Genomic DNA, 13,231 nt, shown 5'->3' with positions numbered 1-13,231 from the left:
AATTAAAAAAAAAAAAAAAGAGTTGAGGCTTTGAGACTGTATCTAGTCCAGGCCCTGCTACTCACTTGTGTCACCCTGAGTTGAGTGACCTAACTCCTAAACTTCAGTTTCCTCATCAGTCAAGAAGGGATAATAATGGTAACTATGGTAACTACCTCATGGGATTGTGTGAAGATTAAATGCAATCATGCATGTCAAGTGTTTAGAACAAAGCAAACTCCCAGTCATTAGAGTGTTTGAAGATATTTTTAAAAGAATCCCAACTGGGCACAGGGGCTCACGCCTGTAATCCCAGCACTTTGGGAGGCTGAGGCAAAAGGATTGCCTGAGACCAAGGTTCAAGACCAGGGTGGGCAACTTGGCGAGCCCTCGTCTCTACAATAAAATCAAAAAATTAGCCAGGTGTGGTGGCGCATGCCTGTAGTTTCAGCTACTTGGAAGGCTGAGACGAAAGGACCACCTGAGTCCAGCAGGTCGAGGTTGAGGTGGCCATGAGCAAAAAAAAGAAAAAAGAAAAGGAAAAGAATTCCTTCTCTGGATAAAATGACCCCTTCCAGCCCCACTCTTCCAGTTCTGAGATCCTATGAAAGAATTGTATGGCTTACTGATTTTTTTTTTTTTGTCAGAGTCATAGTCTCACTCTGTCACCCAGGCTGGAGCGCAGTGGCATGCCCATGACCACCACAACCTCATCGACCTGCTGGGCTCAGGTGATCCTTCCGCCTAAGCCTTTCCAGTAGCTGGAAGTAAGGGGGCATGCCACCACGCATGGCTAATTTTTCTTTTAGTTTATTGTAGAAATGAGGTCTTGCCAAATTGCCCAGGCTGGTCTCAAACCCTTGGGCTCTGGCAATCCTCTTGCTTCTCCCTTGCAAAGTGCTGGGATTACATGTGTGAGCCATCATACCTGGCTTGACTTTTAAAGTCTACTTTGAGGACCCATTTTATAAGTCCTTATAAAAGACCCCAGAGGCCCCGAGGCGCCAGCACTGCCCAAAGTCATGCCCAAAGTGGTAGACCGATCTTGAGGTTCTCCTGTAAAGAGTGGATTATTGTCTATTAACAGATTTCTCATCACCTTCATATTTATTTTTGCCGCTCAGAGGTGGGGGAAGAGAGCACTGAACTGGAATGTGTCCCCTGCTGCTTTCTGACCTTTGTACTACAGGGGCTGAAAGACCTACTTTCTGCAGTCAGCAGCAGAAAGTTTTAGATATCTGTTGACCTTAGGTCCTTAACAAGTTATTCCTGCCCTTCAAATTGCTGAGAGGCAGAGTTATGGGGGTAGCAGTGCACTCTGCTGTTCTAGAACCAGCAGGAGCAGAAAAGGCCTGGGTTCACATTCATCCTCAGTCTGGACTCGACACATGACTGGAGACAGCTTAGTGGACCCCAGGAACTCCATGTTCCTCCTGAGTAAAGTAAGAAAAAAAACCCCTCCCCCCACACCTTGCAGGCTGAGTGAGGCCTACCTTAGATACACGACACAGGATTTGACACAGACTTAGCTCTCATGTTGGTCTTGCAAACCCTTTAGAGCTTTAGGTCAGTATGCAGGTGCAAACTACTGATGATTCTTGGTTGTCTGCTGGTTATCCTAGAGCAGGACTCCACAAGCATTTTCTTTGGGGGGGGTTGGAGTCTCACTCTGTCATCCAGATTAGAGTGCAGTGGCATGCTCACGGCTACCACAGGCTAGCCTTGACCTGCTGGGCTCAGGTGATCCTTCTGCCTTAGCCTTCTAAGTAACTGGAACTACAGACATGTGCCACCAGGCATGGCTAATTTTCTGATCTATTGTAGAGTCAAGGTCTCACTAAGTTGCCCAGTCTGGTCTCGAACCCCTGAGCTCAGGCAATCATCTCACTTCGGCCTGCCAGTGTGCTGGGATTATGGGATTATAGGCATGGGACACCATGCCAGCTTGTTTTTTTTGTTTGTTTTTTTTTTGAGTTAAGGTCTCACTGTGTCACCCAGGCTGGAGTGTAGTGACACAGTGCTGAGTCATCACAGCTGGACCTCGTGGGCTCAGATGATCCTCCTGCCTCAACCTCCTGAGTAGCTGAGATTAGAGGCACATGCCACCACGCCCAGCTAATTTTTTTTACTTTTTGTGGAAAAACGAGGTCTCAGTGTGTTGCCCAGGCTGGTTTCAAACTTGTGGCCTCAAGCCATCTTCCTTTTTCAGCCTCTCTGAATGCTGGGATTATAGCCATAAGCCACCATACCTGGCCAACAAACTTCTTTTTTAAAGGGCCAGATAGTAAATATGTTAGGTTTCATGATCCATAGGGTCTGTTTCAACTACTTGGCTCTGCCATTCTAGTGCAAAAGTAAACAAATAAGCTTGGCTATGTTTCAACAAAACTTTGCTTATAAAACCAGGTCATAGCCAGGCTCGGTGACTCAGCCTGTAATCCTAGCGCTTTGGGAGGCTGAGGTGAGTGGATTGCTTGAGTCCGCAGGTTCAAGACTCACCTGGGCAACTTGGCGAGACCTCATCTCTACAATAAATCAAAAATTAGCCGGGCATGATAGCACACGCCTGTAGTTCCAGTTACTTGGAAGGCTGAGGCGGAAGGATCGCCGGAGCCCAGCAGGTCAAGGCTGCAGTGGCCGGGAGCATGCCACTACACTCCAGCCTGGGTGACAGAATGAGACTCCAACTCAAAAAAAAAAACCAGGTCATATGTAAGCTGTGGTTTGCCACGCCATGTTCTAGAACACCATCTCAAACTGTGACCTGGTTGTCTTTTTAAAATAAGAATTCTGATTCGGGACATCTGGGATGGGACCTACAGACAAGATTTTGTAGGCTGGGCACAGTGGCTCACACCTGTGATCCCAGCACTTTGGGAGGCTGAGGTGGGAAAATTGCTTGAACCCAGGAGTTCAAGACCAGCCTAGGAAACGTAATGAGTCCTCGTCTCTACAAAAAGTCCAAAAATTTCCTGGGCATGGTGGCATGTGTCAGTAGTCTCAGCTGCTTAGGAGGATGAGGTGGAAGGGATCACCTGAGTATAGGAGATCGAGGCTGCTGTGTGCCATGATCATGCCATTACACTCCAGCCTGGTAGAGTAAGACCCCGACTCAAAATAAATTAATAGATTGAGACAAGATTTTGTAATGCCCAAGACTTTGTTCCCCCAGAAATTGTTGTTATTGGATAGTCATGAAACAAGCTGAAAAAATCCTAACTAAAAGAAAGGAAAACTTGACCATTTTCTTCAAGGCAGATTTTGCAGATTTGGCCTCAGTAAAAGTAGTTGTCTCTGAGTTACAAAGACTGAACAGTCTGGCACTGGAAAGCCCAGCTGCTTGACCCTCGGTCTCAGTGTCCTCTGTAAAGCCAGATGACAGCCCAGATACAACAGTGTTTAGAGCCTTGGGAAGCATTTGAGAAGCCACTCAGCCCTGTTTTTCTCAGCTCTGCGGTTTTGCCTCCCTGTCCCTCCCCAGCAAGCTAAAAATGGGGTCTCAGTCAGGCACGGTGGCTCATGCCTGTAATTTCACACTTTGGGGGTGGAGGCAAAAAGATTGCCTGAGCTCAGGGGTTCAAGACGAGCCTGAGCAACATGGCGAGACCTCGTCTCTACAGTAAATGAAAAAAATTAGCCAGGTGTGGTGGCATGCACCTGTGGTTCCAGCTACTTGGAAGGCTGAGTTGGAAGGTCTGAGCCTGAGCTCAGCAGGTTTAGCAATGGCTGTGAGCATGCCACTGTGCTCCAGCCTGGGTGACAGAGTGACGGCTCTGACTCAAATAAAATAAAATAATAATGGAGTCTCAGGGCCGCTCCTGATCCACAGAGCCAACAGGCAGGTGCCTGGAGGGCTGCACAGTCCTCAAGCTCCTGGTGATTCTTATCCATGCAGTTATGGAAAAACATGAGTTGGTTAAGAGCCTTTTGGTATAGAGCAGGGAACTGGCCCCTCTGGGGCAGAGATTTTGCCTGAGGTCTTCTGGCAAAAGATATATTGCTTTACCCAGAATTCCAGCTGAGATAATAGATCACCGAGGCTATCTTGGGTGCCAAGTACCACACTTAGAATCCTTTGTTCATTCCACTCACCACTCTAGAGAGGAACTCTTATCCTCATTTTGCAGATGTGGAGACCAAGGCACGAAGGAGTTTAGTAACTTACTCAGGACCACCCAATGAGTAGGTACCAGAGCTAGAATCTGAAGCCAGATTGATCTGATTCCAGATGTTCTCATTTTCTGAGATTTAAAAATAAGGGGAAGTATTGGTGTAAGTAATTTCTGTCTGAAAGCAAAGAAAGGAACCCAGAAGTTCTCAAACAGCCATGTCAATCATTCACCCAACACCATGTATGAAGCACCTACTGTCAGGCACTGTTTCAGGTATTGGGGATGCAGCGGTGATCTGAGCAAAAGCCCTATCTTCTGGGGGTTCACCTTCAGACCCTTGGTTTGATAGAGGTCCTGAAGACTGGGATATAGAGCTACATGAAGAACATAGGGACTGGGATCTCTTGCTGCCCAGCCTCCAACCCTCCAGGGCACCAGATCATTTCCCTGGATCCAGATGCTGCTTCTGAGAATAAGGTGCTTGCATGAGAGCAGATTTATCTGGGATTCTTACTAGACCTCGTCAATGTCCTGGCCCAGACCTGCCAATCAGAACCTGTGATCTGTGCAAGCTGCCAGGTAACTCTAATGCAGACAATGATTTCTTATATATAAATGGGCTACCAGACCAGTACTGCTCAGAGTCTGGGGATCCACATCAGAGTTGTTGGTCCTGAGACAAAGCCCTTAGCTTAGGAATTAGCATTTTGAAGGTAGGACTGGGAGAAAACCCATTTGAAGCCAACCCTCTAGCACTGCTGAAGAGTTTCTAGGGTAACCCACTGAATACAGCCTGCGAGATACAGACACCCTCGGTGGCACCCCCTTACGGCCAAGGAGCTGGGCTCAGCAACAGGCTCCTGATGGGGCCCATGCCAGCCAGGCCCCTGCAGGCACCTTGCCTCTGTGTTGGCTCCAAGTGGGCCTACAGGCTCGAGGGTGTGTGGGGGCGAGCTCATGGTCCCCTGTGTATTTCAGAAGCACGAGTTCTCCGTGGACATGACCTGCGAAGGCTGCGCTAAGGCGGTATCTCGGGTCCTCGACAAACTGGGAGGTGCGTGCATGGCTCTTGGTTGTGGGGGAACAGATGTGTCTGTGCGCATCATGTCAGATGCACACAGGCATGGCAGGAGGGGCTATCGTCTAAGCTGCTAGCAGCAGTACAATCAAAATGAGTCTTGGGCTCCTCTCTGTGCTCAGCGGCTTATGTGGTCACCTCATTTAATCACCACAACCATTCCAGGTAGCTTTTAAGCTGGAGGGAACTGAAGGTCAGAAAAGTTAAGTAACCTGACTGGGATCACGTAGCCAGTCTATGGCAGAGCTGGGATATGGTCAAATTAACTAGTAACACAGCGAACTCCGGAGCTCTCTGGCAGTACTAGTTAATATGTTGGTGATCTCCAGAGTGATACCTTTTGCTGTATGACACATTTGTTTTCTCTACTTTTAAAATTTTTTTGTAGAGACAGAGTCTTGCTATGTTGTCAAGGCTGGTCTCAAACTCCTGGACTCAAGTGATCCTCTGGCCTCAAGCGATCCTCCTGCCTCAGCCTCCCAAAGTGCTGGGATTACAGACATGAGCCACTACACCCAGCCTTTAATTAATCTTGAATCAGTCATGTGTAGAATTCTTAGGACACCTCTTTTGGACATACTTAGAAAATTATTATTCTCATCTTGCCCTCTGGGGAAACTGAGGCCCAGAGAGGACTGGAATCTGGCCCTGGGCCTGAATGAAATAATGACTGAGTTGTGATCAGTGTCCTTGTAGTGCTGGGCTTAGTCGGTCTTCTAAGATTTTCGTTTTATTTATTGATTGATTGATATTTTATTTTATCTTTTTGAGTTGGAATCTCACTCTGTCACCCAGACTGGAGTACAGTGGCTGCTCCCGGCCACTGCAGCCTCAACCTGCTGGGCTCCGGCGATCCTTCCGCCTCAGCCTTCCAAGTAGCTGGAACTACAGGCGCGCGCTACCACGCCCAGCTAATTTTTGATTTTATTGTAGAGATGAGGTCTCACCAAGTTGCCCAGGCGGGTCTTGAACCCGTGGGCTCAGGCAATCCACTCACCTCAGCCTCCCAAAGTGCTGGGATTACAGACTGAGCCACCGAGCCTGGCTAGATTTTTGTTTTTAAAACCCTAGCTAATAATGACACCTGGTTTTCACATGGCATCCACATGTCCACATGGATATGAACTCATGGGCAGTCCCTGAGCTAGACTTTGCATCTGTGGAACGGGGACGCTGATGCCAGTGGCCAGGACTTGTTGAATCCCACAGCGAGTCAGCGCTGGCCTCCAGCCCTGTGAACTGGGAGCCTCATCTGAGAGCCTCAGATAGTGGGGAGAACCTAGTGACTGACGTGCCACTGGCTTGGACTTGTCTCCCTGGGGCCTGGGTCACCTGGCTGTGGCATGGGAATGTCAGTCTGTACTAGCCTTTGCTGTGGATGCTTTGGAAATTAAACTCTGCCCGGGAGCCTCTTGACTAGAAAGAGGCACAGTTAGAGGAAGTGGGGCAGGCCCACTGCTTTTTTTTCTTTTCCTTTTTTTTATAGACAGGATCTTGCTCTGTCACCCAGACTGGAGTACAGTGGTACGATCATAACTCACAGCAATCTCAACCTCCTGGGCTCAAGTGATCCTCCTCAGTGTCCTTCACCATTCTCCTGAGTAGCTGCCACTGCAGGCACACACCACCATGCCTGGCTCCTTTTTTTTTTTTTTTTTTTTTTTGAGTTAGAGTCTCACTCTGTTACCCAGACTGGAGTGCAGTGGCACGCTCCCGGCCACCGCAGCCTTGACCTGCTGGTCTCCGGCGATCCTTCCACCTCAGCCTTCCAAGTAGCCGGAACTACAAGCGTGCGCTACCACACCTGGCTAGTTTTTGATTTATTGTAGCACTGCGGTCTCACCAAGTTGCCCAGGCGGGTCTCGAACCCGCGGGCTCATGCAGTCCACTCACCTCAGCCTCCCAAAGCGCTGGGATTACAGGCTGAGCCACCGAGCCCGGCTCCTTTTTACATTTTTGTTGAGCTGGGGTTTCGCTGTGTTTCCCAGGCTGGTCTCAAACTCCTGGCCTCAGTGATCATCCTGCCTCAGTCTCCCAAAGTTGGATCACAGGCATGAGCCACCGTCCCTGGCCTGCTTTCCTTCTTGACAGCTGAAGGACACCTGTCCAGGAACCTGGGCCCTGAGGAACACAGTCTGAAGTCCACTGTGTTTAACTATCCCAGAGCTTCTTCTGGCTCATCATGCTATCAGAATATTGATTCCAAAGAGGAGGGAGAGAACCTTCTGAACAGAGAAATCCAGAGTGCAGCAAGGACACATTGGGCTTTCTCCCCCAGGGACCTGTCATGTACAGATGCAGAGATTCTGACTAACTCTGTGCCATATGATTGTTTGTTTGGTTTTTGAGTTGGAGCCTCACTCTGTCTCCCAGGCTGGAGTACAGTGGCACGCTCACAGCCACCGCAGCCTCAGCCTGCTAGGCTCAGGCAATCCCTCCACCTCAGCCTTCCAAGTAGCTGAAACTACAGGCATACACCACCACGCTCAGCTACTTTTTTGATTTGTTGTAGAGCTGAGGTCTCACCAAGTTGCCCAGACTGGTCTCCAACCCCTGGACCCAGGCAATCCTCTCGCCTTGGCCTCCCAAAGTGCTGGGATTATAGGCTTGAGCTACCGTGCTCGGCATCATATGATTGTTAAGGCCCCTGGCGGGTACTAGAAGACCTGCCTCTGAACTTTGGCGGGTTTCACTACTCTCCCTACCTGTGACCCTTAAGAAGGCTCAGGTTGGTTTTCTGAGTTCCTGCAGGCCCCAGAAGAACAGTGCTGGGCTAAGGATCACAGACTCCTTGATCTGGAAGGGCCACAGAGCTGGCTGGCCCTGACTCCTTCATGTTCAGATGTGGCAGCAGGACTCGCCTGCCCGTGGCCACCAAGAGGTCAGTGGTGAGGCCTGGGCCTAGAATCCGTCTAGGACTTTCCCGCTGCATCCTCTTGTTACTGTAAGACTCTTTGTGGGTCCTTCCATGTGCTGCTGGGGAGCTTCACATTGGCACAGCCATTTAAGAGGGCAATTGTGCAACATCTCAACATTCAAAATGTGTTAGACCTCTGTTGCCTCCCAATTTCCATTCTGTGACTTTGTGGTATGGAAATGTTTTTGTAAGTTGTACAAGATATGCTTAAGTATGTTTACAATAGCATTATTGCAATAGTGAAAAATCAGAGCATCCTCGATGTCCTTCACCAGGGGATGGAGTAATTCGAGGGATGTGTGGTATGTCTACACTATGGAAGACTGCATAGCTTTTGAAAAAGAATGAGCCGGGCATGATGGCTCATGCCTATAATCCCAGCACTTTAGGAGGCAGAGGTGAGAGGGATGCCTGAGCCCAGGGGTTTAAGATCAGTCTGGGCAACTTGATGAGACCTAGTCTCTACAATAAACCAAAAAATTAGCTGGGCATGGTGGCTTGTGCCTGTAGTTCCAGCTACTTGGAAGGCTGAGGTGGAAGGATTGCCTGAGCCCAGCAGGTTGAGGCTGCGGTGGCCATGAGCGTGCCACTGCACTCCAGCCTGGGCGACAGAGTGAGACTCCAATTCAAAAAATAAAAATAAATAAAAAATAAAAAAGAATGGAGTCTGTGTGTGCTGAGATAGAAGGATAGCCTGGACATCAAAAAGTGAAATAGCTGGATTTGGTGGCTCACACCTACAATCCCAGCACTTTGGGAGGCCAAGGCAGGAGGACTTTGAGTCCAGGAGTTCAAAACCAACCTGGGCAACATAGTGAGACCTTGTCTCCACAAAACATCGAAAAATTAGCCAAGCATGGTGGTGTGTGCCTATGGTCCCAGCTACTCAGGAGGCTGAAGCAGAAGGATTGCCTGAGCCCAGGAGGTTGAGGTTGAAGTGAACCATGATCATGCCATTGACTCTAGCGTGGGTGACAGAGTGAGACCCCAACTCAAAAATAAAAAAAAAGAAAGAAAGAAAAAGAAAACAAGTGAAATATTGGCAAGACCTGTTTAAGTAGTATGCCATTTGGGGGATTGTTTTTATTTGTGTGGGAGAGTAGATAGACACCAACCTGTTGCAGTGATCTCTAGGCATAGGACCAGTAGGTACCCTTAGACTCTCTACTTTTATTCAGAAGTGTTTGCTTTAAAATAAAAAAAAAATTGAGCCAGGTGTGGTGGTGCATACCTGTAATTCCAGCTACTTGGAAGGCTGAGGCAGAAGGATAACCTGAGCCCAACAGATCAAGGCTGCGGTGGCCGTGAGTGTGCCACTGCCCTCCAGCCTGGGTGACAGAGTGAGACTCTGACTTAAAAGAAAAAAACAAAAGAAAGGTGTCTCTATGTTACTTTTGCAATTAAAAAATCCTTAAGGCCAAGTGCAAAGACTCAAGCCCATAATGCCCGCAACTTTGGGAGGCTAATGTTGAAGGATCACTTTGAGACCAAGAGTTTGAGACCAGCCTGGGCAACAAAGTGAGACCCCATCTCTGCAAGGAAAGTTTTTTTAAAAATTAGCACGGTATGGTGTTCCAATGGTAGACATGTAGTTCCAACTACTTGGGAGACTGAGGCGGGAGGATCACTTGAGCCCAGGAGTTCAAGGTTGCAGTGAACTATGATCGTGCCATTGTACTCAGAGCGAGATCCTGTCTCAAAAAAGAAAACCCCAAAACTTAAAAGAGGCCTGAGTATAGAGCAGCATTCAGCAAACTACAGCCCATGGGCCAACTCCAGCCCCCAGCCTATTTTTGTACAGGTAAGAATGGTTTTTATATTTTTAAGGGGATTGTTAAAAAATTTGCAGAAGAGTACACAACAGAGTCCATATTTGACCTCCATGCTTGCAGCAGGGACCCTCTGGCCTTTTCCAGGAAGAGCCTTCTGATCCCTGGGCTAGAGGGTCAGGGAAAGGTGACCGTGAGTCATAGTGGAGGTGTCTGGGCCCTTTCTTGCTGTCCCAGGGAGGGTCTCTGCTTCCTCTCTCCACACCCTCTTCCTCTTCCTGCAGGAGTTAAGTTTGACATCGACCTGCCCAACAAGAAGGTCTGCATTGAATCTGAGCACAGCATGGACACCCTGCTGGAGACCCTGAAGAAAACAGGAAAGACCGTTTCCTACCTCGGCCTCGAGTAGCAAGTGCCTGGGCACCCCCGGCCAGCAGGATGAACCCAGGCAGGCAGGTGGGTGAGGCCCCAGCAGTTGTAGAACAGACCTGCTGCTCACACCTCTCATCAGAGGTACACCTCGGCCTTCAGGAACTTGAGTGGAGCAGAACACCCTGGGTTATTTATTTTTCACTTTTTTTTTTTTTTTTTTTTTTTGAGTCGGAGTCTCACTCTGTCACCCAGACTGGAGTGCAGTGGCCGCTCCCGGCCACCGCAGCCTCCACCTTCCGCCTCAGCCTTCCAAGTAGCCGGAATTACAGGCATGTGCTACCACGCCCGGCTGATATTTTGATTTACTGTAGAGATCAGGTCTCACTGCCCAGGCGGGTCTTGAATCCGCAGGCTCAGGCAATCCACTCACCTCAGCCTCCCAAAGGCGTGGGATTACAGGCTGAGCCACCAAGCCCAGCCTTTTTTATTTTTGAGTCAGGGTCTTGCTCTGTGCCCCAGGCTGGAGTGCGACGGCACAATCTCAGCTTACCACAGCTTCAACTTCCTGGGCTCAGGCGATCTTCCTACCTCAGCCTCCCCTCAGCAGGAGCTATAAGCACATGCCACCATGCCCAGCCTTGATATTTCTGTTTTTGGCAGAGTTGGGTCTTGCTTTTTTACCTAGGCTGGTCTTTTTTTCTTTTTTTTTTTTTTCTGAGTTGGAGTCTCACTCCATTGCCCAGACTGGAGTGCAGTGGCCGAGCCTCGACCCTCTGGGCTCCGGCGATCCTTCCACCTCAGCCTTCCAAGTAACTGGAACTACAGGCACATGCTACCACGCCCACCTAATTTTTTGATTTATTGTAGAGATGAGGTCTCGCCAAGTTGCCCAGGCAGGTCTCGAACCCGCGGGCTCAGGCAATCCACTCACCTCATCCTCCCAAAGCATGGGATTACAGGCTGAGCCACTGAGCTGGCTCCAGGCTGGTCTTAAACTCCTGGCCTCAGGTGATCGTCCCACCTCAGCCTCCCAAAGTGCTGAGTTTATAGGCATGATCCACCACTTCCAGCCTCTGGGTTCTTTTCAGTCCACTGTTCACCTGCTTTGTAGTAGTTGCAATATTTTGTTATTGTCTAATGTAAATCACAAGGTCAGGGAATCCTTACAGCCCAGGAGAGTAGACAGAGCACTGTGTAATGTCTCCCAGAGTGGTCTGCAAGGTTTAGAGTGTATGCCTCGCCCAGTGTTCCTTTTTTTGTTGTTGTTGTTGTTTTTGTTTGTTTTTAAAATATGGGGTCTTACTATGTTGTCCAGGCTGGAGAGCAATAGCCATTCACAGGTATGATCATAGATTACAGCAGCCTTGACTTCCTGGGCTCAGTGATCCTCCCACTTCAGCCTCCTGAGTAGCTGGAACAATAGTGCGTACCAGTAGGCGTGCCTCTGGCTTTTAATAAATTGACTGTCCCATCAGAGTTCATGGGACCTATGCCTAGGTACTTGTGTTCTTGTGCCCTGACTAGTGAGTTCATTCAGACTCTGCCTTTTTCTCTCTGCCTGAAACTTTTCTTGGTTTCCTGAGCATACCTTCTGCCCAGACTGGTGCAGAAACAACAGCACCTTGGAGCTGGATGTTCCTTCAATTTCACATAATCCAGGGAGGCAGTGAGGGGCACGGTGCCAGCATCTTCGCTCTGGAGCCAGGGCAGACCTTCGCATTCACATCCACTCATCCAGCCACAGGCTCAGCAGGGCGCTCCTGGCTCTCACTGTCCACGTGGTGCATTTGACTTGTGAATTACAGCAACTGCCACATCCCCGATGTGAGTCGTTCCTTCCCTGTGACAGAAAAATAAGGCCTGGAGAGGGGAGGTAGCTTGACCAAAACCCCACCCTGGGGAGTGGCAGAGGCAAGAAGAGAGTCAGGCACCCCGGCTGACGTTGCTGTAGCATTGTCCCTGTGTTGAGTCCTAGGCAGGGCTGGCTGCCACTGATAGGTGGGTTGTGACAGTCCCCTGTGAGGCCAGCGTTCTTCCTGCAGGTGTAGAGCCGCAACCCTGCTCTGTGTGCATGGTAACATCACGTGTACGTCACGAGATGTCAGGCGTATCTCTTTTCCTTGGGCCCTTTCCATCCATGGGTCCAACCCGGGTTCAGGAGTGAGCCTGAGAGAGAAAAGTTCTTCCTGAGCCAGTTGGATGCACGGGACCCAGCACAGACACCTAGGGTTAGAAACTCCTGGCCTGGGCAAGTGAATTTTTTTTAACTAAAAAAGTAATGCCTGCTGGTGGCAAACCATGTGTATCTTAATTTGTGTTTATCTTAAGTATTTGTTTTAATTGAGGTGAAACTCACATGACATTCAGTTACCAATGTAAAGTATATCATTTAGTGGCATTTCATGCATTCATAATGTTGTACAACCACTACCTCTCTATAATTTCAAACTTTTTCATCACCTACATACACAGTCAAGTGGATGAGAAAAATAAAATGTTAAAAACATTGTTTTAAAGATAAAGAAAAACACTCTGTGCGCATTAAACAGTCCTTCCCCATTACCCACCTCTGTATTCTCTGGCAGCCACTAATCTGGTTTCTGCCCCTTGAATTTGCCTATTCTGAACATTTATTTTGAGTCAGGGTCTCGCTTTCTGCCCAGGCTGGAATGCAGTGGCAGGATCATGGCTCACCACAGCCTTGACCTCCTGGGCTCAGACAGCCCTTCTGCCTCAGCCTCCCGAATAGCTGGGACTGCAGGCACACGCCACCATGCCTGTCTAAATTTTTAGATTTTATGTATAGACAAGGTCTCACTATGCTGCTCAGGCTGGTCTCAAACTCTTGGGCTCAGGCAGTCCTCTTGCCTTGGCCACCCAACGTGCTGGGATTACAGGCATGAGCCACCGCACCTGGCCTATTCTGGACTTTTCTTATAAAAGGAATCCGCCGGGCTCGGTGGCTCAGCCTGTAATCCTGCGCCTTTGGGAGGCTGAGGTGAGT

General features: G+C 49.0%; 1 protein-coding gene across 1 annotated transcript in view; it reads left to right on the top strand.

The window, feature by feature from the left end:
• The window catches only part of LOC103250960, a 19,098-nt gene that overhangs the window by 4,429 nt on the left and 1,438 nt on the right, over nucleotides 1-13,231 (top strand). Inside the window, exons 4-5 of the mRNA XM_021708306.1 lie at nucleotides 5,070-5,145; nucleotides 10,140-10,311. Coding sequence (XP_021563981.1) covers nucleotides 5,070-5,145; nucleotides 10,140-10,264 — 201 coding nt within the window. The 3' untranslated portion in view covers nucleotides 10,265-10,311. The remainder of the gene's footprint in view (nucleotides 1-5,069; nucleotides 5,146-10,139; nucleotides 10,312-13,231) is intronic.

This window comes from Carlito syrichta, unplaced genomic scaffold (genome assembly GCF_000164805.1).
Source record: "Carlito syrichta isolate Samal-C Ts95f unplaced genomic scaffold, Tarsius_syrichta-2.0.1 Scaffold135732, whole genome shotgun sequence".
Taxonomy (NCBI): Eukaryota; Metazoa; Chordata; class Mammalia; order Primates; family Tarsiidae; genus Carlito; species Carlito syrichta.
This window is presented reverse-complemented; position numbering and strand designations above follow the sequence as displayed.